The sequence below is a fragment of the Rhinoderma darwinii genome, chromosome 2, assembly GCF_050947455.1.
Source record: "Rhinoderma darwinii isolate aRhiDar2 chromosome 2, aRhiDar2.hap1, whole genome shotgun sequence".
NCBI classification, from domain to species: domain Eukaryota; kingdom Metazoa; phylum Chordata; class Amphibia; order Anura; family Rhinodermatidae; genus Rhinoderma; species Rhinoderma darwinii.
In genome coordinates, this window is record NC_134688.1 from 388931080 (window position 1) to 388958302 (window position 27223).

At 38.8% G+C, this 27223-nt stretch overlaps 1 protein-coding gene across 2 annotated transcripts in view; it reads left to right on the forward strand.

The window, feature by feature from the left end:
* Positions 1-27223, forward strand: part of NLGN4X (neuroligin 4 X-linked) — a 261523-nt gene that overhangs the window by 175604 nt on the left and 58696 nt on the right. For both annotated transcript variants that reach the window (XM_075853982.1, XM_075853983.1), the window contains one exon: positions 26928-27113. In XM_075853982.1, the coding sequence (XP_075710097.1) occupies positions 26928-27113 (186 nt within the window). The remainder of the gene's footprint in view (positions 1-26927; positions 27114-27223) is intronic.

The following is a 27223-nucleotide window of genomic DNA, read 5'->3' on the forward strand; positions in this document are numbered from 1 at the left end:
ACAGTATTTTGTTCCCCAATTATATACCATTTGGAAGTGCCTGAACTACAAAAACAAACAAACAAATGAACAAAAAAAACCAAAAAAAACATAGAGCAAATAAAAACATGCAATCAATATAATTTCATTATACAATATACATTATAAACTCAATTTTGCACATGAAAATATAAATAGAAAAATGTCTACTGTTAAAGGGAGTCTGTCACCAGAATTTCCATATTAAATTAGTAACAGGGTATTGTAGAGGATACTAACCTGTTTCTAACGTTTATTTTATTTTTCTGCTTACTGCCTTCTGTGTAGAGAAATAAGTTTTATTAAGCTTATGCTAAAAATACTTTTACTTCGCTCCCCAGTTCAACCCCCTCCCTCCCTTCTGACATTGATTGACAATGGCCAGGCAGCATAATCAGCGCGTACATGCCTGGCCCCCTACTATCTGTAACGCGCGCGCGTTCCTGCTCTTCACTCGGCGCATGTGCAGTACGATGTTTCTGCTCAATGTTCTAATCGGCAGTACTGCGCATGACAGCATCTCTGCTCTTTATTCGGAGCATGCGCAGTACTGCCGAATAGAACGTCGAGCAGAAAGATCGTACTGTGCATGCGCCGAGTGAAGAGCAGGGAGCGCGCGCGTTACAGATAGTATGGGGCGAGGCATGAAAGTGTAGATTACGCTGCCTGGCCCCTGTCAATCAATGTAAGAAGGGAGGGAGGGTTGAACTGAGGAACAAGGCAAGAGCATTTAGGTGCAATCGTAACGCCCTCATTGCACCTAAATCCTCATTAGCATAAACTTAATAAAACTTATTTCTCTACAAGAGAGGTAGTAATCAGAAAATGAAAATAAACATTAGAAACAGGTAGTGTCCCCTACAATACCCTGTTACTAGTATAATATGGACATTCTGGTGACAGACTCCCTTTAATGCAGGGTTCACACCATGTTTAGGCTTTATGTTTGGCATATTACATAGTATTATACGTTAATAAACAATGTAAATTAAATGCACATATTCAACAAGTTCAAATTGCAATACTGGACTCATGCTTTGGACTTATGTACATGGTCATATTACAGATATGTGAGGTACAAATCTGAGAAACGGTGCTCATAGAATCCTGTAAGCCTATATCAGGGGTCTCAAGCACGCGGCCCACGGACCGCATGCGGCCCCTCGGGCTGTCATCTGCGGCTCGTGGGACACAGACCCGCTAGTACAGACTCTGCTCCGGGATTCTGGAATTCCCTGACATCGCTGTCCACATATGGACAGTGATGTCTGGGGCTTCCCCAGAGCCGGAGTCCCGTGCAGAGCGCTAGTATAGGCTAGGCTCCGGGACTCTGTGGAATTCCCTGATATTGCTGTCCATATATGTACAGTGTTGTTAGGGTCTTCCCCAGAGTGGATTCCCAGGCAGAGCGCTAGTATCGGCTCTGCTCCGGGACTCTGTGGAATTCCCTGACATCAGTGTCCATGTATGGACACACGATGTCTGGGGCTTCTACAGAGCCGGAGTTCAGGGCAGAGCGCTAGTATAGGCTCTGCTCCGGGACTCTGTGGAATTCCCTGATTTTGCTGTCCATATATGGACAGTGTTGTCAGGGTCTTTCCCAGAGTGGTGTCCCGGGCAGAGTGCTAGTATAGGCTCTGCTCCGGGACTCTGTGGAATCTTCTGACATCGCTGTCCACATAAGGACAGCAATGTCTGGGGCTTCCCCAGAGCTGGAGTCCCGGGCAGATCGCTACTATAGGCTCTCTTCTGGGACTCTGGGGAAGCCTCTGACATCGCTCTCCATACATCAACAGTGATGTCAGGGGCTTCCTCAGAGCAGGAGTCCCAGTGATGTCAGGAGCACAGCTGGAGTCCCTGGAAGAGCCTACTAGCGCTCTGCCCAGGACTCCAGCTCTGGGGTTGCCCCTGACATCCATGTCCATATATGGACAGTGATGTCAGGAGAAGAGCTGGAATCCCAGGCAGAGTGCTATAAGTGGCTCTGCTCTGGGACTCCAGTTCTGGGTAAGCACCTGACATCACTGTCCATATATGGACACTGATGTTAATGGATTCCCCAGAGTTCCAACGCAGAGCCTATACTAGTGTTCTGCTCCAGTACACCAGCTCTGTGGTTAACCCTGATATCATATTCCGGTCCAGGAGGATCCTCTGACGTCACTGTGTATGGATAATGATGTCAGGGACTCCAACAGTAGAGGAATCCCCAGCCAAAGTGTCAGCAACGCTCTGGCTTGGGATTCCACTCCTAGAGGGAGCCCCAATGGAGCTATCTACTTGGGGTGTGTGTGGCATTATCTGCAGAGGGCACTGTGGCAGCATCTGCGGAGGGTGGCAGCATCTGCGGAGAGCACTTTGGCAGCATCTACTGAGGGCACTGCGGCAGCATCTACGGAGGGCACTGTGGCAGTATGTACAGAGGACACTGGAATTAACTAGGGGTGTGTTGAATTATCTACAGAGGGCACTGTGCCATTATCTACAGAGGGCACTGTGGCATTATCTACAGAGGGCACTGTAACATTAGCTACAGAGGGCACTGTGGCATTATCTACTGAGGGCACTGTGGCATTATCTGCAGAGGGCACTGTGGCAGCATCTACAGAGGGCTCTGCGGCAGCATCTACAGAGGGCACTGCCGCAGCATCTACAGAGGGCACTGTGGCAGCATCTACAGAGGGCACTGTGGCAGTATGTACAGAGGACACTGGAATTAACTAGGGTGTGTTGCATTATCTACAGAGGGCACTGTTGCATTATCTACAGAGGGAACTGTGGCATTAGCTACAGAGGGCACCGTGGCATTATGTACTGAGGGCACTGTGGCATTATCTGCAGAGGGCTCTGTGGCAGCATCTACAGAGGGCACTGCCGCAGCATCTACAGAGGGCACTGTGGCAGCATCTACAGAGGGCACTGTGGCAGTATGTACAGAGGACACTGGAATTAACTAGGGTGTGTTGCATTATCTACAGAGGGAACTGTGGCATTAGCTACAGAGGGCACTGTGGCATTATGTACTGAGGGCACTGTGGCATTATCTGCAGAGGGCACTGTGGCAGCATCTACAGAGGGCTCTGCGGCAGCATGTACAGATGGCACTGCGGCAGCATCTACAGAGAGCACTGTGGCAGCATCCACAGAGGGCACTGTGGTAGCATCCACAGAGGACACTGTGGTAGCATCCACGGAGGGCACTGTGGCAGCATCTACAAAGGGCACTGTGGCAGCATCTACAGAGGACACTGTGGCAGCATCTAGAGAGGGCACTGTAGCGGCATCCACAAAGGGCACTGTGGCACTATCTAAAAAGGGGCTGCCCAATCTTGACATGTGTGTCTGCCAAACACTGCTAACTGAGCCGCCGGACTGCATTTAGCGACACTTAAACTGGAAAACTGGATTGTTGAAATATGCACGTAGAGAAATATCTCAAATTTTAAACCTAGCGGTATTATTCTAGTAATGTATTATTATAGTAATATAGTAATGTAGTATATTATAGTAATGTAGTGTTATTATTATTATAGTAATATAGTGTTATAGTAGTTCAAATAACTAATTGATCAAAGATAATTTTGTATTTTATCAAATTTGAAAGTAATGCGGCCCGTCAACTTCCCATTTTTTCTATATGTGGCCCACTTACCCGGCCGAGTTTGAGAACTCTGGCCTATACTGTATTTCCTACCACTGAAAATACAGGTACTAGTAAAACGTACCTTTTGCTTGTTGAATTAAAATTATTCACAAATTGTATTAGGTAAATTTAAAAACATTGTAACAGATGGAGCGGCTATTAGATGAGAATCGGTCCTGTTAACATTGGTTAGTATCTTAAAGAGGCTCTGTCACCAGATTTTGCAGCCCCTATCTGCTATTGCAGCAGATCGGCGCTGCAATGTAGATTACAGTAACGTTTTTATTTTTAAAAAACGAGCATTTTTGGCCAAGTTATGACCATTTTTGTAGTTATGCAAATGAGGCTTGCAAAAGTCCAAGTGGGTGTGTTTAAAAGTAAAAGTCCAACTGGGCGTGTATTATGTGCGTACATCGGGGCGTTTTTAATACTTTTACTAGCTGAGCATTCTGATGAGAAGTATCATCCACTTCTCTTCAGAACGCCCAGCTTCTGGCAGTGCAGACACAGCCGTGTTCTCGAGAGATCACGCTGTGTCGTCACTCACAGGTCCTGCATCGTGTCAGACGAGCGGGGACACATCGGCACCAGAGGCTACAGATGATTCTGCAGCAGCATCGGCGTTTGCAGGTAAGTAGCTACATCGACTTACCTGCTAACGCCGATGCTGCTGCAGAATCAACTGAAGCCTCTGGTGCCGATGTGTCCGACACGATGCAGGACCTGTGAGTGACGTCACAGATCTGCACTGCCAGAAGCTGGGCGTTCTGAAGAGAAGTGGATGATACTTCTCGTCAGAGCGCCCAGCTAGTAAAAGTAGTAAACACGCCCCGATGTACGCACATAATACACGCCCACTTGGACTTTTACTTTTAAACACACCCACTTGGACTTTTGCAAGCCTCATTTGCATAACTACAAAAATGGTCATAACTTGGCCAAAAATGCTCGTTTTTTTAAAATAAAAACGTTACTCTAATCTACATTGCAGCGCCTATCTGCTGCAATAGCAGATAGGGGCTGCAAAATCTGGTGACAGAGCCTCTTTAAGGCAACCGTCCACAGGTGTCACAATGATTTGGCTACTTTTTTGCGAAGCCTAGCCCACATTAGACCAGCCCAAGACAGGGCAGGCTTTAGTGCTACACAGTTACCCAACCTCTTCAATTAATTTACAAGGAAATCCTACCTGTTTAGCATAAGTTCGGTTGGGTCTGGACTTATTCTAAAGATATATGATTTGTTTGTGAATTAATGAATGACAGAGGTTTAGTGGCTGTATAGCCCAGTCTTGGGCTGGTCTAATGTGGGCTAGGCTTCACAAACACAAGTAGGCAATTAGTCCTGACATCTGTAAATGATTGCCCTGAGATCCTAGCTAATGTCAACAGTACCGATTCTGTTCTGATAGCCCTTCTATCTGCATTGCTTTTAGATTTGGGTTATATAGTTTTCAAATATTTATAATTTAACAAATAAAGGCAAAATTTTACTAATACCTGTATTTTCAGTGATGGTATATTAGTCAGGATACTTTATTTGAGAGTCGGTGACACCTGAAATAACATCTCTTTGTCAGTGATTGTATAATGTATCTCCTTCCGCATTCGAATTTACGAGTAAACACCATGATGTTTTTTCAAACAAGTTTTTAAGAGAATCCATGAGAAATAAATTCTGGCATGCTCCATCACATACCATGTTATGGAGTTATTCTTCGCTGAAAGCATAGCTTTGAGGAAAGAATACAAGCCTCAGGGAGGGACAATAATGCGGCACACAAAGTGCTTATGGTCTGGCCGGACTCTGTATGCCACTATAAAGGCCACGGGTGCACAACCTTTCCTGCACCGAATGCTACATTATGTGATTGTACCGTTTCCATGAGCCACTTGGCACACTAGAGGTGATAAGGAGGCTATCTCGTTAGTACGTAGTTTATGGGAGTTACGGAAACAGATGATTATTTCACAACTTATAAACTACATGCAAGGCCACCTCGTCTTCCCCTCTCTGGATCTCCAAATCAATGGATATGCCATAAATGTCTCACATGGGAATACCTCTTTAAAAAAACACTTTGCGTAAAACGGACGCACTATGTTATACCAGTATAGGGCCTAAGGGGTGGTAATTAATCTTTATGGATTAAATGAGCACTAATGAGAATTCTAGTCATGTCTGCGCTAGCATAACACTGTAACAGTTTTGCCTGGATTGCTTCTTTGAGTTGTTTCAAATAAAACTCATACAACCCCACAGTGGTCCCTTTTATAGTGAAAGCTACCCAGTGACCAACATAACAGTGCCAGCCACACAGTGGCCTCCATAACACCACCAGATACACAGTGGCTGTCATAACAATGCAAACCACAAAGTGCTCCACCCTAACAGTGTCAGCCACAAAGTGAACCATAAGAACTTACCTTTCCCACTCCTTTTTGACATGCAAGATACATGTTGGCAGGCACTAGAGGTCACTCACATGTATCTTGCAGGTCTTGCTCTGATATATATGTGCAGAAAAAAGAGAATGGACTTTCATAGTTACATAGGTTGAAAAAAGGCACGGGTCCATCAAGTTCAACCTTTCTCAATCAATTACACATCATTCATTGCTTGATTAGTTATAACCCTCGACAAACATCTAGCCCCTTTTTTAAATGCTCACATTGTATCTGCCATTACTACTATTTGGTTTAGGGCATTCCACAGTTGGATTACTCTAACTGTAAAGAACCCTTTCCTATATTGATATCTGAAACGTCTTTCTTCCACATGCAATATATGTCCCCAGGTCCTTTTTAAAGTCTTTAGAAAGAACAGATTATGTGCAAGTTCTTTGTATTGACCACACCTCTAAGGCATCTGTTTTACAAGATGAACAAGCCCAATTTGTCTAGCCTTTCATTGTGAGACACCTGCCTTCTTATTTAATAATCTAGTTGCCCACCTTTAAACCCTCTCCAGCTCTCCTATATCCTGTTTACAATTTGAACCCCAAAACTCAATTTCATATTCAATATATGGCCTTACAAGGGATTTATAGATGTGTAATATTACACTTACAGGTCTTTATAACATACACAGGTTTTTATCCCCCTTTATGAACAACCAAAAATCCTATTTGCTTTTGCAGCTGCTCCTTGACATTGTGTAATGCTGCTTAGTTTATTTGTAGCTAGAATACCCAGGTTATTCTCGTGTTCCATTATTCCAAATTTTATTCAATTTAACGTGTATACACTTATACTAAAATTGCAGGCCTAGGTGCATTACTTTACATTTATCAACATTAAAATTAATCTGCCATGTTTTTGCCATCCAATTATGGCGCTCCATTCTTTCCATCTGAAGAATGCAGTTTTCTTTTGACAGTCACGGTTTTTGGGATATCGGGACACAGACAGAGTCAGAGTCTGTGTCCCAATGGTTGATGGGCCCACAGAATAGCATAATGGTCTGCAGTTTGTACCACCCTGGTCTTGGTTTTGTAACACCTTAATCACCACTAGAACAGTCAAATAATTACAGATCCTCTGTGTGCTGTTAACGTTTTTCATAGTATTTATTTGTGTGCATCAGGAAGGTCCAATTGCTTAAGAGTAAGATTAAAAATGACACCATGAAGACAAATGAACAGTTCAAGTAACTCTGTGACATTGAAAAGTAGAAGTCAGGAGATAAACAAGACAATAAATGTACCGCAGACTGCAGTACAATCAAAGAAAAATTCAAAGAATATGGCAAAGCTGTAAATCTGCTCACAGCCGTGAGAACGATTGACTGTGCAATAAGGACACTAGTATGGGAGGTCACCAAGAGACCTATATCAGCTTTATAAAAGCTTCTGTAAATAATTCTACTGTTCTTTGGGTGCTCTACCAGTCACAGCTTTATGTCAAAATGTCAAAGAGTATGCCGTTATTGGAAAAATAAAAATAAAAAAATTACTACAGATTGGAAAAAACTATGTGGAATACTATAAATAAATATAAAAAAACATGTTTGATCAGACGGGAACTAATTTTAGCTTTTTTACTTTAAAAAATTATGTTTCATATAATCCAAGCACAGGACACTGTAAAAAATATACCATGCCCACAATAAAGCATGGTGGTGGCAGCAACATGCTATGGAGACATATCTCTGTAGCAGGCCCTGTTAGATGTGTCAGCAGAACAGTCATAATGAATTCAGTAAAGTACAAGGAAAGTATGAAGATAAGCCTGCTATTATCTTGTTTTTCATCACTATATCAATGTCACATATTAGACAATGTACACAAAGTATAGTACTCTAGTGAGGCCACATATGGAATACTGTGTTCAGTTCTAAAAACTTCACCTGCAAAATACATTGATAAAAGTTAGGTGGACTCTAACTTTTCAAACAACTATTCCTGATCGAATAATATACTTGATATAGATTAATTTAGTAATTTACTTACTGTTAAAACTTAGTTGTTTTATCCTTTCAAATTCTGTGGGAAGTTACTGCCACTAGGTGTCTCCTTTCCTGTAATCTGCTGTCCACCCCCTGTTGTCAAGAGTAGAAGTAGGAGAAGGGAGTAGAGAAAGATTGAGTCAGCAACAAACATGCTGCATACAAGCCTGTGGAGTGGGCAGGGGTGAGGAGGGGCAGGAAGCAGGAGCAGAGTGAGAAAGGCACGGGCTGCTGGCAAGATTTCTATGTTCCCCCAGTGCTGGAGTTTCAGTTATACTGGTCTCTACTGCTATATAATCTCATCCGTGCTGCTGCCCATTCTAAAAAAAATATAAAAAAATAATAATAAATATATATATATATATATATATATATATATATATACATATATATATATATATATATATATATATATATATATATATATATACAGCACACAAGAAAATGGCGGCAGCACACTGCGAGCACTAATGCCACATAAGCCACGAGATATAAGTAAATATGCATTACTGCTAAATCTACTTAGAATAGGGACGTTCTTAGCGCACATTTTAAACAAATTGTGTGAGCCCACCTGCCATGACAAGGCGACCTCTATGAGGTGGGAACCTGCGCTGCACATACACCCAGAACTGGGACTAAGCATACATATACTTGGGGATGGTAGGAACCAGCATTAAACTAATTAAAATCACCCAGGGCAGAATGGGAGGAGTGCAAGATCAAAAATGGAGGCAATCACTAACCGCACATATATGAATTACATAAACAACACAAAAGTTTGAACAGTACATTCCAACAAAATGAAACAAAACATGTATACAGGTGCAAGAACGCCTGTGACTGCAAATTTATACAGCACACAAGAAAATGGTGACAGCACACAGCGAACACTAATGCCACCTAAGCCATTAATATAAATAAATATGCATTACTGCTAAATCTACTTACAATAGGGAGGTTCTTAGCAGACATTTTGATCAAATTGTGTGAGTCCACCTGCCACGACAAGGCAACCTCTATGAGGTGGGAACCTACACTGCACATACACCCATAGATATATTTATTTATCTGTCTATGTACATATATATATATATATATATATATATATATATATATATATATATATATATATATATATATATACATATATATATATATATATATATATATATATATATATATATACATACATACATATCATGTGTGTGTGCGTGTGTGTGTGAGATACATAGAGATCGGAGAGAAAGAATGTCTTCTTCTCTGTGTGTATTGTATAGAAGACATGATAGCTGTTAGGTTCCGTCCACTAGCTGAGAGACAACTGAAAACTAGAGATAGGGCCTGCAGATGGGAAAACTACAAAAAAATTAAACATGAAGGATACAAATCATATAATGGCTAGAAATAGTGTTATTCCTCATGTACACACATATGACAGTTTATTCTAAAAGGTCACCTGAAAAGTTAGGTACACTTTAACCCCTTCCCGACATTTGCCGTACATGTACGTCATGGAAAGTACTGACTTCCCGCATCTTGCCGTACATGTACGCCAAATGTTTGGGACCGGCTCAGAAGCTGAGCCGGTCCCATCATCACCGGATCTCAGCTGTATCTTACAGCTGACATCCGGCTGTAACGGCGGGGACCGAAATTAGCTTCGATCCCTGCCATTAACCCCTTAAGTGCAGCGCTCAAACGCGATCGCTGCACTTAAGGTGTTTGCAGCTCATCGGAACCCCAGTAATGAAATTGCCGGGGTTCCGGTGGCTGCAATGGCAACCGGAGGCCTAACACTGGCCTCCCGGTCTGCCTAGCACCGAAGCCGGTCAAGATCCGCCCGGCGGCGGAGCCTGATCGGCTTCCGTAGCTGTCGGCAAGATGGCGCCGGGTCAGGAGCTGATCCGGCGTCATCAGCGGTGGAGGTCAGCTGTACTGTACAGCTGACATCCACCTGTAACGGCAGGAACCGGAGCTAGCTCCGATCCCTGCCATTAACCCCTTCGATGCAGCAATCGAAAGCGATTGCTGCATCGTAGCGGTTACTAGCAGATCGCCAGCCCTGACAGGCAATCGGGACTGGCGACTGCTGTTATGGCAACAGGAGACACAATGGTCTCCTGCTCTGCCATTACGGAAGCCGATTTAGGCCCCGCCGGGAGGCGAAGCCTAATCGGCTTGCTGTCAGTGAATGACTGACAGATCTAATACATTGCACTACATAGGTAGTGCAATGTATTAGAAAAAAAAAAATCTGACCGTTGGAACTTCAAGTCCCCTAGTGGGACTTGAGAAAAAGTGTAAAAAAAAGTATAAAAAAGTGTAAAAAAAAGTGCACAAAATAAAAGTTTGAAAACAGTAAAAGTTTCAAGTAATCAAATAAAACACAATCCCCCTTTTACTCTTATCAAGTCCTTTATTACTGAAAAATAATAATAAACCATATGTATTTGGTATCGCCACGACCTTAACGACCGGAGGTATCAAAATATTATATTATTTATTGCACGCGGTGAACAGCGTAAAAAAAAACGTAAAAAACTTTACCAGAGTTTCTGTTTTTTGGTCACTTTGCCCTACAAATATTAGAATAAAAAGTGATCAAAAAGTCGCATGTATCCAAAAATGGTACCTATAAAAACTATAGCTCGTCCCGCAAAAAACAAGCCCTCATACACCTCCGTCGACAAAAAAATTAAGTTATGGTTCTCACAACTTGGCGACAGAAAAAATACATTCTTTTTACAAAAGTAATTTTATTGTGCAAAAAGTTGTAAAACATGAAAAAGTTCTATAAATTAGGTATCGCCGGAATCGTACTGACCCGCAGAATAAAGTTAACATGTAGTTTATAACGCATGGTGAACGCTGTATAAAAAAAACGAAAAAAGCTGTGCCAGAATTGCGTTTTTTTGTTTACCTGGCATCCCAAAAAATAGGATAAAAGGTGATCAAAAAGTCGCACGTACCCCAAAATGGTACCAATAATAACTACAGCTCGTCCCGCAACAAACCAGCCCTCATACCGCTACGTCTATGAAAAATAAAATTAGTTATGGCTCCAATAAGTCAGGAAATAAAAAAATATGCAGTTGTGCCCGAGGGGAACATTTCTTCTGTTTGAAGAGGCGATTTTTCAAGGACCTAAAATTAGGGAACCAGGAAAGGGAGGGCCCAAACATATCCGCTGGAAGCGACGGTGCCCGTATTATACCAGGACAACACTTTCCCAGCAAAATTCCCCAAACTACAAAGGCGCGGAGTGTGGACCAAAAGGGGGATAAGAAATGACACCATTTATCAGTGCGACACCGGCCTGTGCGGAAAGGATTGCTTCACAGCGTAACACACATCTATGGATTATTTTATTGTTTTTTTTTACCCCGTTATTATACCACCTGACTATGCCCCTTATATACTCAGCCCGGCTTACATATGCCCTACATTATAAACGGAAACACCAGTAAGACTCCAAACAAAACTACTACCAAGCAAAATCCACGCTCCAAAAGCCAAATGGCATTTCCTCCCATCTGAACCCTACAGCGTCCCCAAACAGCAGTTTCCTTCCACATATATGGCATCGTCATACCCGGGAGAACCCTTTTAGCAATTTTTGGGGTGTGTGTCTCCAGTGGCATAAGCTGGGCACGACATATTTGCCACTGAATGGCATATCTAAGGAAAAATATAAATTTTTAATTTGCACCATTCACAGCGCATTCATTTATGGAAAAGATCTGTGGGGTGAAAATGCTCACTACACCCCTTAATAAATGCCTTGAGGGGTGCAGTTTCCATAATGGGGTCACTTCCCAGGGGTTTATTTTTATTATTTCACATCTGAGCCTCTGCAGTTGTGAACCAATACTTTGTAAATCGCCAAATTAGGCCTCAATTTTACATGGTACCCCTTCACTCCTGAGCCTGGTTGAATGTCCAGGCAAGAGATTAGGGCCACATGTAGGGTGTTTCTAAAACCAGGAAACCCAGCATAATAATTAGAGAGCTGTCTTGTTATGGTGGCACAAGCTGGGCACCACATATTGTCCACATATCTGTGGAAAAAATCCAATTTTCACTCTGCAACATCGAGTTCACACTAATTTCTACAAAACACCTGCAGGGTTAACATGCTCACTACACCCGTAGGTAAAAACATTGAGGGGTGTAGTTTCCAAAATGGGGTCACTCCTGGGGGGTTTCCACTGTTTTGGGCCCACAGGCGCCCAAAAACCAATCCAGCAACATCTGCACTCCAAATGGCGGTCCTTCCCTTCTGAGCCCTGCCGTGTGCCCAAACAGCAGTTTATGACCACATATGGGGTATTGCCGTACTCGGTAGAAATTGCTTTACAAATGTTGGGTTCTTTTTTTCCTTTATTTGTTGCGAAAATGAAAAAATTTGCGCTAAAGCTACGTCTTATTGAAGAAAAAGGATTGTTTTTATTTTCACTGCCCAATTCTAATAAATTCTATGAAACATCTGTGGGGTCAAAATGCTCACTACGCCCCTAGATGAATTCCTCAAGAGGTGTAGTTTCCTAAATGGTGTCACTTTTTGGGCGTTTTCATTGTTTTTTCCCCTCAGGGGCTTTGCAAATGTGACATGGCCGCCGCAAACCATTCCTGTTCAATGTGATCTCCAAAAGCCAAATAGCGCTCTTTCCCTTCTAAGCCAAGCCGTGTCTCCAAACAGCCGTTTATTACCACATGTGGGGTATTGTTTTACTCGGGAAAAATTGCTTTACAAATTTTGTGGTGCTTTTTCTCCTTCAGTCCTTGTGGAAATGAGTAAAAATAAGCTAAACCTACATTTTCTTTGAAAAAATGTTGATTTTTATTTTCAGGGCCTACTTCCAATAATTTCTGCAAAAAACCTGTGGGGTCAAAGAGCTCACTATACCCCTAGATAATTTCCTCAATGGGCGTAGTTTCCGAAATGGGGTCACTTGTGGGGGGTTTCCACTGTTTTGTCCCCTCAGGGGCTTTGTAAATGTGACATGGCCTCCACAAACCATTCCTGCTAAACTTGAGCTCCAAAAGCCAAATAGCGCTCTTTCCCTTCTCAGCCTCGCCGTGTCTCCAAACAACCGTTTATTACCACATGTGGGGTATTGTTTTACTCGGGAGAAATTGCTTTACAAATTTTACGGTGCTTTTTCTCCTTTAGTCTTTGTGAAAATGAGAAAAAAAATCGCTAAACCTACATTTTCTTTGAAGAAATGTTGATTTTAATTTTCACGGCCTACTTCTAATAATTTCTGTAAAAAAGCTGTGCGGTCAAAATGCTCACTGTACCCCTAGATAATTTCCTTGAGGTGTGTAGTTTCCCAGATGGGGTCACTTTTGGGGGATTTTGACTGTTTTGGCACCGCAAGAGCCCTTCAAACCTGACATGGTGCCTAAAATATATTCTAACAAAAATAAGGCCCCAAAATCCACTAGGTGCTCCTTTGCTTCTGAGGCCGGTGCTTCATTCCATTAGCACGCTACGGCCACATGTGGGATATTTCCTAAAACTGCAGAAACTGGGCAACAAATATTGAGTTGCATTTCTCTGGTAAAACCTTCTGTGTTATAAAAAAAATTGTACTAAAAATTTATTTCTGCAAAAAAATATGAAATTTTTAAAATTCACCTCTACTTTGCTTTAATTCCTGTGACATGTGTAAAGGGTTAAGACATTTTCTAAATGCTGTTTTGAATACTTTGAGGGGTGAAGTTTTTAAAATGGGGTGACTTTTTGGGGGTTTCTAATATATAAGGCCCTCAAAGCCACTTCACAACTGAACTGGCCCCTGTAAAAATGGCCTTTTGAAATTTTCTTGAAAATGTGAGAAATTGCTGCTAAAGTTCTAAGCCTTGTGAGGTCATAGTAAAATAAAAGGATGTTCAAAAAACGATGCCAATCTAAAGTAGACATATGGGTGATGTTAATTAGAAACAATTTTGGGTGGTATAACTGCCTGTCTTACAAGCAGATACATTTAAATTGAGAAAAATGCTAATTTTTGCAATTTTTCGCTAAATTTTGGTGTTTTTCACAATTAAATACTGAACATATCGAGCAAATTTTGCCAGTAACATAAAGTCCAATGTGTCACGAGAAAACAATCTCAGAATCGCTTGGATAGGTGAAAGCATTCCGGAGTTATTACCACATAAAGTGACACATGTCAGATTTGAAAAATGAGGCTCGGTCAGGAAGGTCAAAAGTGGCTAAAGAGGGAAGGGGTTAAGCATAAAACGTATTAGGAGAGGCTTAAAGAACTTAATATGTATAGCCTTGAGGAAATAAGGAAAAGGGGGGATATGATCAAAACCTTTAAATTTGTTTAAGGTTTAAATAATTTCCAACATAGGTGGTTAGAAAATCAATAGCCAAACTAACCAAACCAGCGAGGTTACATACAAAGGTAATTTTACAATTTCATATAAAGTAAGGTGCAGATATTATGCGAGCAGAAGTCATATAAAGGAAAGCAGACAATAAATAACAAATAGTAAAAATAAATGATTCAAATACTTGGGGTCACATATATTATACCCTGAAGAGAATAGCTATTCAGGTTAATTGCACAAAGACTGGAAAGAGTATTTAGCAAATTGGGTTCAGAATAAAGGGTTGCCACTCACAGATATGTGATATTGGATCATTTTCCTCAATAAACAAATGACAAGTCTATTATTTTTGACTCATTTGTTTGATTTGGTTCTCTTTATCGACTTTTAGGACTTGTGTGAAAATCTATCAAGCACCACTGTACATTTTGTGGTAAATATTATTGATTCAATAAAACTACCCTTTAAAAAGAAATTATTTTCCAATTTCTTACCATTTTTCCTATATTATACCTGCATAATAAAATAATATAAACATACATATTTTGGAATATTAAGAAATAAACAAATAAATCACCTGTAAGCCTCATAAATGGCAGGACCCTGTACATAGATCCTGAAAGGCGTTAAGGAGCTATATGCACTGGTGTATCGCCATGTGGTGTCGCAGTATGTTCAAGGGTAGAATATATATTTGTAACATCGCATCTCATGGAACATGATCATTTTTTATTCTGTTGATCTCATGGAACTAGAAAGGTTATAAAGAGCTATATTTTGGTAGTGTGATTGAGTCCTTAGAGATCAGAGTTTGTGAACAGGAAATTGTCTCCTGGGAAGAGTAAGTAAAATGTGTTCTCTGGGGGTATTTTATTGAAGGCCTATCCCTAGGATAGGTAATCAATATCAGATCGTATCTGGAACCCCAACCAATCATCTGACTAAAGGGGCCGTGGTGACCAACGCCGTGGCCTCTTCATAGTTTACCGGGCACAGTGCCGTACGCTTTTACAGTTGCTGTGCCTGGGATTGCAGTTCCGGTCCCATTCACTTGAATGCAGTCTCAGACAGTCGCTACGGAAGTATATGGTGATGTGCCTGGAAAGCTATGTAGAGGTCACAGTGTTTGTCGCGGTCGCCTCTCACAGGGGCCAGGAGTTGGCCCCTCACAGATCTAAAATTGATGACCTATCCTAGTAGGCCATCAAAATAAAGTCCTGCAGTACCTCTTTAAACCCTTGGCACCGCAGTTATTTTTTGTTTTTTTCATTTTAGTTTTTTCCTTCCCGCATTCCAAAGGCAATAACTTTTTTATTTTTCTGCTGACATAGCCATATGAGGGCTTCTTTTGTGGGACGAGTTGAAGTTTTTAGTGGTACAATTTAACATATCATATAATGTACTGGGAAAATGAAAAAAAAAACTTTGAGATGTGGAATGAAAAAACAGTGATTGCTCCATTCCTCCATTGTTTTTTGGGGTTCATTTTAATAGCGTTTACCGTGTAGTAAACATGCCATGTATAACTTTATTCTGCGGGTCAATATGATTATGGCGATAAGAAATTTATATAGTTTTTTATGTTTTCCTACTTTAAAAAAAAAAAACTATTTAAAAAAAAAATAATATTTGTGTTGCTATATTCCGGTTGAGTGGTATGAGGGATTGTTTTTTGCATGGTGAGATGTAGTTTTTGTTGTCATTTTGAGGTACACTTTTTAATAACTATTTATAAAAAATTTCTTGGGAGCTGAGGTGACCAAAAAACAATAATTGTGGTGTGTTTTTTCAAGATTTCTGCTTGCTGTTATTTAGTAGGAACATTCATTGTGTGCTTCCAGTGAATAAAAATATGTCCATAGTCATGTGATGGATACACAGGTGCATGGTCGTTACAGTTACACTATGTGTATGAGAGCAGTGTCTTCCAACAATACCAGCACCTGTGTGTCTATCACATGACCATGAACAGAATTTGATTCACTGAAAGTAAACAATGAATGTCCCTAATGAATAACAGCAAGCAGAGATCTTGAAAATGGTGAAGAATTAACACAGAAAGTATATTGGAAAATTAGCATTAATTTGCTAAAACTAAACAACCCCTTTGAATAACATTTCTATTTCAATAGTTCTGACTTAAAGAGATACGGTGATACCAATTATGTTATATATTTATTTATTTTTTACATTACTTTAGAATAAAATGGGAAAAACATTATTTTTTAACTTAATATTGTTTTTGTAAATTAAAAAAGTTTTATTAAACTCTTTTTTACTTACTTTTAGTTTCTTTAGGGGATTTGAACAAGCGATTATTTGATCACTGGTATCAACACTGCGACACTACTCTGGCAGGGCTTAATAGAGCAGACAGATGATAGATGTGGGGGCCTTAATTAAGCCCCCAGGCTGTCATCATGACAAGCATTAGACTTTGCAATCATGTTGCGATAAGCAGCCCTCCTTTTTATAATGGCTTAGACTACGACATCTAAGTGGTTACATGTCCCGGATTAAAGTTATCTTCTAAACCAGTTGTTGCAGTGAGGTCTCAGCTGTAACATACAGCCGACACCCACTGAGTATGGAGTGGAGTCAGCCAAGGGGTTGAAAAGATCTCACTGCTTTAACCTGCTGTGTACAGGTGTGAGTCTAACGGCACAAATGTCACTATATGAGGGCTATTTTTCTCGCTATAGCAGCCCATTTACATTTTAGGAGTGTTTAAAAAAATAAAAATAAAAAATGTAATCCATGTTAACGTATTCGTAAAATATAATATATTACATTTATGGTCTCTATACCTTGACACAGTGGGGATAATGGTACATATAAAAAACTAAAGTATGTTGGCATTGACAATGATTATATGCCATGGTTAGGGAGATGATTAAAAAAGAGACGTTTATTTATAGCATACAAAAGGTTGAAGCATAAAAAATGCTAGAGTTGAGGAATTTCATAATTTATTCTTTAAAATGCATACCTTTTTTTATGGTTTTCTAACATTTAGGAAATTGTATGACTTAACCATAAAACACTTTGCAAACTTTATCGATATTCTATGACAACATATAGCTATCTCATGCGTAAAATGCTCCTCACATATACTGAATTATATTCATTTATGATACAACATTTTCTAAGTTAAAAAATTGCCATGCAGGTATTTGAATAGTACTGCAATTAAAGGGGTTGTCCACTACCAGAAAACTGATGACCCATCCAGCCGGAGCAGCTGATCGGTGCGGGGTCCGGATGTCGGACCCGCACCGATCATATACTGATGACCTATCCGGTGGGTTGTCCGATAGTGGACAAACCCTTTAATTCTACATAACTGGGCGGTTCAAGTAAAGTATACACCAATTAGCTATAACATTAAAAGTCACTGGCAGATTAAGTTAATAACATTGATCTCGATATAATGACATCTGTCAAGGGGTGGGATATATTAGGCAGCAAGCAAACAGTCAGTTCTTGAAGTTAATGGGTTAGAAGTAGGAAAAACGAGCAAGTGTAAGGATATAAATGACGTTGACAAGGACCAAATTGTCATGGCTAGATGACTGGGTCAGGACGTCTCCAAAATGGCAGGTCTTGTCGGGTGTTCCCCATATTTGGTGGTCAGTATCTGCCAAATATGGTCCAAAGAAGGACAATTGGTGAACTGGCGACAGCACTATGGGTGACAAAGGCTCACTGATACGCATGGGGAGCGACGGCTATTCTGTCTGGTCTAATCCCACAGCACAGAAAAGCTACTGTAGCAGAAATTGTTGGAAAGTTAATGTTGTCTATGATAAAAAGGTGTCAGAACACACAGTACATCGCAGCTTGATTCATTTAGGGCTGCAAAGCCTAGATTTCTCATGCTAATCCCTGACCTTGGCTGAAAGCACCTACAATGGGCAAGTGAGCATAAGATCTGGACCATGGAGCAATGGAAGAAGATGGACTGGTCTGATGAACCATGTTTTCTTTAACATCACATGGCCAGCCAGATGCACGTGCATTTATTATCTGGAGAAAAGATGGCACCAGGATAAAATATGGAAAGAAGGCAAGTCGGCGTAGTAAGTGAGATGCTCTGTGCAATGTTTTGCTGGAAAACCTTGGGTCATGGCATTCATTTGGATGTTACACTGAGAGGAACTACCTACCTAAACATAGTTTCAGACCAAGTACACCCATTCATGGCAAGCATATGCCCAAATGGCAGAGGTCTCGTTCAGCAGGATAATGTGCCCTGCCACACTGCCCAAATTGTTTAGGAATGGTTTGAGGAGCATGACAAAGATTTCAAGGTGTTGACTTGGGCTTCAAATTTTCAGTCCTTAATCCATTTCAACATCTGTGGGATGATCTGGAAATACAAGTCCTATCCATGGAGTACCCATCCCACAACTTACAGTACTTAAAGCATCCCATGCCTTGACAGGACAGAGCTTTTTCAGTGGCATAAGAAGACCTACACAATATTAGGTAGGAGGTTTTAATGCTAGGGTTGATTGGTGTGTACATTATTTAAATATAGACATACAGTATATACAAAGAATTGGTAAAATATATGATAAAAATAAATTTATTTTTAATTTAAATAGTTGTTTTCCATGACCTACTGAAATTCTATGTTTCCATTAAAATATTCCCTTATAAGTTATATTAGGCTAGCTTGAGTAGAAATCAATAACTAATTACAAATAGACACCTAAAGAAATGTAATGCAATGCATACTGCATGACAAGTATTTAATGATTGCATTTTAATTGGATTCTTGAGGCTCATCACATTAGTCTAGTTAAATCAGTAAATACGTTATTGGTAAAAAGATATGTTTTGCTGTGTTTTTCTTTTTCTATTTGCTTTATTATTCTCTTTATCTATGCACCTGTATATTTTAGACTATTTCCTTATTTTCATCTATATATAATTTTTTAAAGGTAGCATAAAACCAAAGAACATAAAAGAAAATTAATCTTGTATACTTCGTCATTCTAAAGTAAAAAAAAAAAAAAAGCAAACAAACAAATAAAGGAGACAAAGTCTCTCCCGCCAGAGCCATCAAACTGACCCTCAAATTTGTGCCACGTGTTCTGACCTACAGTGAGTAACACCACAGGCGTGTTGAGATTTGTCCTTGTCACTTCCCTCTTATTTTTCTTTAACCCTTCCTTTTTACACATTTAGAGATCTTGATAGTTGGCTCCCCTTAAAAGAGTTGTCCCAGAATTAATAGAAAAACAAGATAATCAGACATAATATAGTACATGACAATCTATTTCTAGTAAAGCTAGAGCCAGCCCCGTATCTTACCTGGATCCAGAGATCTCCCCATTCATTGCTCCAATTGCTCTGCTAGATTTTCTTTACTCTGGCTGCTCAGGGGGTATGTCCTTTCTGCTGAAGCTCCTCCCCCTCCCTATCATAGCTTATATATGAAGATTGTTCTATTTTGCTGCCTCTGCCTACTCTCTAGGAGAAGCTTTAAATATGTCCCACATTACATGTTTTTTTAGAGGGAGAGCTCAGCTCTATGTAACTGAAGAAGACAAATTGTGTTTCTGAATAATAACATCTTCACTACTTCTTTACTGACAAGCAGAGAAGGTATTTTCTATTGGCATGCGGAAGTTGGAGAGTGGAACTGAGTATGTGCGTCCTCCCACATTCAGCTCAGAAGAAAGATGTGGAGATTACTATACAGATTAAACATCATGGGGTGCCATTATAATAAATTAAAGGGAGTATCTCATAACTAGAGCATTTTTGTAATATAAGGTACATTAAAAAATTAATTAATTTCAATGTTGAATTACATTGCAATAACATTTAATAGTGGGACAACCCTTTTAAGAGCCCACTGGGGAGGGCATTTCAGGAGAATTTAAAAAGGTAGAGGTTGGTCACTGAAGAAAAAAGGAATAAAGCCATACTCCATATTTGGAAACTTTAGTCCACCATACATGAAGTAGTGTACCATCAGACCTGAACCTCCGAAAGCATTTGTAAGAAAAACATGTGAAAATAGTTGACAAGCCATAAGGAGCAAGATCCCAATGTAGCAATTTATTATATCCTGCCTCAGTCAAGGTAGTGTTAACCCTTTAACGACAGCAGTATGGTGATTTTACGTCGGCCGTTCAGGGGAAGTCTTCTGATTTGCTGCCTTTTAACTGCAGCGCTCCAGAGGACTATTTCAGTGGTATGCGCTGTACAATGCGGCACTCAGGCTGTTGCTAACGGAGGCATGGCATAATAATTTGCCTGTCAATGTAACACTGACAGGCAATAATGCTTTGAAATGCAATGTATTTCAAATAATTATGCAATCAAATGGATGCTGCTGCAAGTTCCCTAGGGGGACTAAAGAAAAAGTTATTTTTAAGTTTAATAAAGTATCCTAAAAAAAAAATTCTTCCAAAAATAAAACTAAAAACACAAATTCATTATTTCATTTAATTATTTAATTTTTTTAAATAATTTATTATGAAAAAAATACATAAGTAAATATTTGGTATTGCCGCAATCATAACCAACTGTAGAATAAAGTTTACTTTTTTTTACTGTGCGCTAAACAGTGGAAGAAATGCTGGGATTGCTGATTCTTTTTTGCATTCCCCCACAGAAAAATGGGTGCCGAAATAGTACAGTACCAAAAAAAATGTCAACCCATCCCCCAAAAAACAACCCCTTATATGACTAAGTTGACAGAAAAATAATAAAGTTATGAATCTAACTAAAACTATGCTTATTGGGTATCACCAGATTTGAACAGACCCGTAAAATAATATTGACTTGTTATTTTTACAGCTTTACTGATTTTATTTTTATTCCTCCCAATTTTTTTTTAGAAAAGCTAATCAATAAATTATTTCCCCCTAAAATAGTGCCATTAAAAAATAAAATTTTTCTTTCATGCCTCAAACCTTCATCTATTAAGGGGGGTTAATAGATGTATTCGGTATGTATTCTGGCTGGGTTCACACAACCTATTTTCAGACGTAAACGAGGCGTATTACGCCTCGTTTTACGTCTGAAAATAGGGCTACAATATGTCGGCAAACATCTGCCCATTCATTTGAATGGGTTTGCCGACGTACTGTGCAGACAACCTGTCATTTACGCGTCGTCGTTTGACAGCTGTCAAACGACGACACGTAAAAATACAGCCTCGTCAAAAGAAGTGCAGGACACTTCTTTCAGATGTAATTTGAGCCGTACTTCATTGAAGTCAATGAAGAGCAGCTCAAAATTTACGGCTGTCAGAGAAGCCTCGCAAAATGCGAGGAGGAGCATTTACGTCTGAAACGAGGAAGCTGTTTTCTCCTGAAAACAGTCTGTCATTTCAGCCGTAAAAGCCAGCTAGCGTGTGCACATACCCTCAGACATACATATGTAGCCATCTTTAACTTGATTCTGATAACTTGCTGTAGAGCGATATCACACAACAAAAGCCATTGAAAAGTCATTGAAAAAGTCGAGATAAGGGAGCCATTATTTATTTAATGCGTTAAAAGTCAAGGTAAAGATGGATACATTTGTATCCTACCATTCTTTCAGGGTCAAGAAATAACAGTTTATGTGGCAAATATAGCGTAATTTGTCTTGGGGCAAACAAATACTGTGGGTTATAGTGTTCAGAAATCCTACCTGATCCTCCTTGATTTCTAAAGCACATTGATTTGAAAGCAGCATTGGTTTTAAGTTCCTACATTTTTTCATGAGGGATTCTAAGAAATGAGGTATATGTTGAAAGTGAATCTTTTAAATCTGACAGGAAGTGAACTAAATGAAAACAATCGGGAGAGTGTATGCCCAGATAATTGCCAAAAATGTGCAATTCTTAACTAGATTCTTGTTTGGCCAATATACTGAGAAAATCAAAGGAAAATAATATTGAAGTAAGAGGAAAGACCTTTGCACTGCATTAAGACAGGTGAATTTACTACTTTTATGCTGGTGCTCTATGAATATCATGTATCCACAACAGACACAGACAAAAGTTTTGTTGTCCGGGATGCAAATATTAAATAGATGTGCCATGGATGTTTTTCTAAATATCTATCTGACATTACCGGAGGAATTGTAAGCAAAATATGCTGTGTAAATTCTACAAACTAAAGTAGGCAAAATTTAAGACAACATACTTATTTACTAGGGTAGTTACAGGTGAAGATACAAACAGTGACTAGTAGGTATCCCATTATTAGAATCTATTTGTTTACCCTCAAAATAAAATAAAGAGCTATGGGATGAAAAGACGGAAATATTAAAGAATACTATCTATCAGAAGACCCAGAGTCAATCTTTTTTTTAATAAATACGAGAAAAGTGTGTGTGGGGGGGGGTAGTTCATACTATAAGTGGCTCCCTAAATTGGTCAAGGACAAGAAGATAATCCAGTGATAGGAGCAATTATTGGTAAGAAGGGAACTGTTATTTGAGATTTATCAGGTACTATTAGAATTTGTGTATTTTTTTTTCAGAAGACGTTATTACTTTGAAAGTATCCACTCAGTAGGCAGTATTTTAAACAGAATACATGGATTCCCCAATTACTCTGGCAGAGTTACGGTGGGTAGTAAGACAATTGTCAACTGGAAAGTCCCCAAGTACGGACGGGATTCCATGCTAGCTACTGTCAAATTATGATAATACTTTGCTCCCGACTCTTCTGGAAGTTTATGAATGTTCCCTTCAGCAGGATGCTTTGCTACTATCAATGGAAGAAGCTTTAATAAATCTGATGTTAAAAAAAGGGAAAGGACCCTGCCGACATGAGTTCATACTGTCCAATTTATTTTCTCAATTTAGATTATAAATTGCTGGAGAAGATCCTAATGGAGTGTTTAGTAAAAGTGAGTCCTTTATTGCATAACTATCAGAAGAGTTTTATGCTTTGAAGGGTCAAAAATATACAAAGATTATATTGGTATATGCAGATATACCTTAATAATTGCTGGGATCGTGAGGTGTTTTCATTCAGCATGGTCATAGCTTATGACCGAGTTGAGTGGAACTTCTTACAGGCAGTTCGGACAACATTAGGTTTGGGGGAGAAATTTAGAGGCTGGATTAAGTTGCTTTACCAGGGGTTCAATGCAAGATTAAGACTTCAATGTGGCAACAGACAAAGCTGCCTATAGTCCACACTACTGTTTGCCTTAGTCGCGGAAACCCGGGCGACATATATATAAGATCTAGGCCAGATATTGATGGATTCAGGTATGCATCCAGGAAGGAGAAAATTCAACTGTTTGCTGATGACATGCTTATACTATTGGGAAACGCTGATTACTCTTGCCCCAGATTGTTGGAAATTGTTCAGCAAATTGGTAAATATTCAGGTGTGAAAGTGAATTCGCAGAAATCTGCTCTTCTATCTCTGGATCGGGAGGTACCACCCTCGTTTAAGTTATCCTGATAGAAACATCAGACCAATTCAAGTATTTGGGAATAATGGTCTCTTGTAAATTGGATGACTTTGTTGAGTTAACTATCTCTCCATTACTGAAAACAATAAGGAATAAGTCGTAGAGATGGTGACATCTCCCAATCACAATAGGTGAAAGAGCTGCAATCTTAAAAATGGTGATTTTATCTTTGGTTCTTTTTATCGTACATAATAACCTTTTTATGACACAAGGCACCGTTTTTAAATCTTCGGAGGGTATGTTCCTCAATTTCTTTTAATCTTGGAAAAGGCCCAGAATTAATAGAACATGCTTTCAGTCCCAGTTAAGTATGGAGGCATGAGAGTTCCAGTTTTTAGAAATCGTCAGTGGCACAGTTGCAACATATAATTGGATAGGGTGCAGAACCTGTTAAACATCTCCGTCTAGTTTCTGAACTAAATCATTTTATGGTTTATGACATTTTCACTATAGGAAAGTGGGGTTGTCAGCAAATTCTTTAGAAAGTTATTCTCGATAAATACCTTGAGATCTGGGATAACTGGATATAATTTCAAATAAACGGAAAATTAGATGAATATCTATAGACAGCAACAATTAATTAGCGGCCTCCTCCTAAGTCCTAAGCACCATACTTGTTGAATTCATTTAGCTCTTGAGTCTCTTTTTTCTCAAGCAAAATAGATTTAACTCACATTTATATGAACCTTTTTATTTATTTTTATCTTTCTGTATAAGAACAGAAGAGACAAATGTTTGTTTGTTATTATTGTGATCTTTCCCTTCTTCCCACCCTCTCCCTTCCATTCTGTAACTCCCATTCTCCCTTCAATTCTCTTTTACCTACAAAATCAAAATAAAGAATTTACAAAAAAAGAAAGTGCTCAAATCTTGATATGATTCACCAAACAAAGATTGGGACTATCCAGGCTTTTTTTTCTCCAATTTCTGGGACCCGCACCTATCTCAAGAACAGAGGACACTCAACTCCTTATTCTGCCTGGAGAGGTGGCCGACAGTGTCATTTTAAATCTATTGAATGCGAGCCATTTTGGCATGAGAAAGGGTTATTTTATATTTTTCAATAGATTAGAGAAGAATTAGCATTTAGGATGAAAGATTTTTTACATTATATGCAGATTAAGCATGCTATAACTGCACAATTTTCCCTAGATTGATATAAAATTGAATCATCTGAATTTTTTAAATATTAGGTGAAAACTAAGGTAAAAAAAAAAGATGCAATGTCCAAGTCTATATAATATATTGATGATACAGAATGTGCAGATTATGTTAAATAGCTATAAGAAATGGGATGCAGAGCTAGAAAATGTTACCCAAAACACATGGTGCAAAATACTCCTTAAAAAACAGCTTTTTACAGTACCCATGGCTTAATATACCTGGAAAAACCTAGGGCATTTTCAGACAAATTAAGAGGTAGTAAATGTCCACGCTGGAGAAAAAGTGGAATGATCCAGCGCTGAGTCCAGTCTGAGTTTAAAAAGGAATCGATGTTCCCATCTTTATTGGGGAGAATATATATATATATATATAGAGCAAAAAACATCATATGTATATATATATATATATATATATATATACAGATAGACATATATAGAGAAAGAGAGAGAGAGAGAAATAGTAGATAGATAGATAGATAGATAGATAGATAGATAGATAGATAGATAGATAGATAGATAGATAGATAGATAGATAGATAGATAGATAGATAGATAGATAGATAGAGATAGATAGAAATAATAGAATGCATTTCATTAAGTACTGTAATTTCTGGTATTGGCATTTGTGTTATTACCTACTAATCATTATGTTTCTTTAAAGGTTGTGTCATTTATTGGTTGATATTTAGATTATATTTATAATTTAATAAGAACAATAAGTTAAAATGTGTATTAATGCATGTGTTTAAATTTAGAAATAAACACAATTAATAAGATAAGGGTATATTTCAAAGACATGATAGAAAAAATGTGTTATAATTCCCACAACATCTTTAATCATTGCATTACATTCTTGATTTAATCAACGGAAGGTTTAGTAGAGAACATGTATAGCAATGTGATATTAAATAAAACAGAATAAAATAAAATGCTAATTTTATACATACATACATACATACATACATACATACATACATACATACATACATACAAATAAAATAATCCCTTTCTAGAAATTAATAATCTCACTCTTGTGAGATTTCATAATAATCATTTGAACGGGTCCTCGCGGGAGGTAATCTTACCACAGATTTCTGTATGCAGAAATTGATTAGTTCATTGATTACATTTTGCTCTATTGCTGATTTGCCAAAATGTAAATGTAAGTAAATTATTGAATGTCAAATTGCGAATTAGTTAAACACAATGGGGCAGATTTAACAATACTGCTTAAAATTTAGACAGCGTAAACTTAGACCAGGCAATCAGAAGATGCGCAAAATTTATCATGAGCATGCTGTATGGTATGTATTTGTTGCATATTGCTAGACACGTTAGACACTTTTCTCTTCCTTATACCAGCTATTGGTTGGCTTAGTTTACGGCATTTTTTTTGTGGCAAAATTTTGGCACAATGTTGGCGCACGGTGGTGAATTTTAAACCACTGCTATTTCTAATAGACTATGCCTCTTTTTCCAATATGCCACGCTTGTTGCAAAAAGTGTCTAAAACAGTTCATAAATATGGCACATGGTATGTGCACCAGAACTCTGACTAAATTGAAATAAATTTGGCCCAAATTAGCTCAATTTCCAGCAATACTCAAATTGTCAACCAATCAGGTTGTAACAATTAAACAGTATTCAGACTAATTAGCTCAATAGGTGTGAATTACAAAAAAATAATACTTTTTGTTGTTCTAATGCTGATTCCTTTGGAAGGAAATTCAGAGTCCTCAAAATAAAATATATGGAACATTTTTGTTAGATTTTCACAAGCAAGTTATGTTGTTATTATTATTATTATTATTATTATTATTATTAATATTATCATCATCATAATATTATGTATTTTTTTTCCTATCACAGGATTCTTGAGTACAGGGGACCAAGCAGCAAAGGGAAACTATGGTTTACTTGATCAAATACAAGCTTTAAGATGGATTGAAGAGAACATTGGAGCTTTTGGAGGGGACCCAAAGAGAGTTACAATTTTTGGTTCTGGGGCTGGAGCATCCTGTGTAAGCCTATTAACCTTATCCCACTATTCTGAAGGTAATACTGTTATGATAAACCTATAGTATAAATGTTCCCTACTTATTGCTGTTCAGATTTCGTTAGTTGGTCAAGGATTTTCCAGACTAGGTTTTTAAATGGATTGCAAA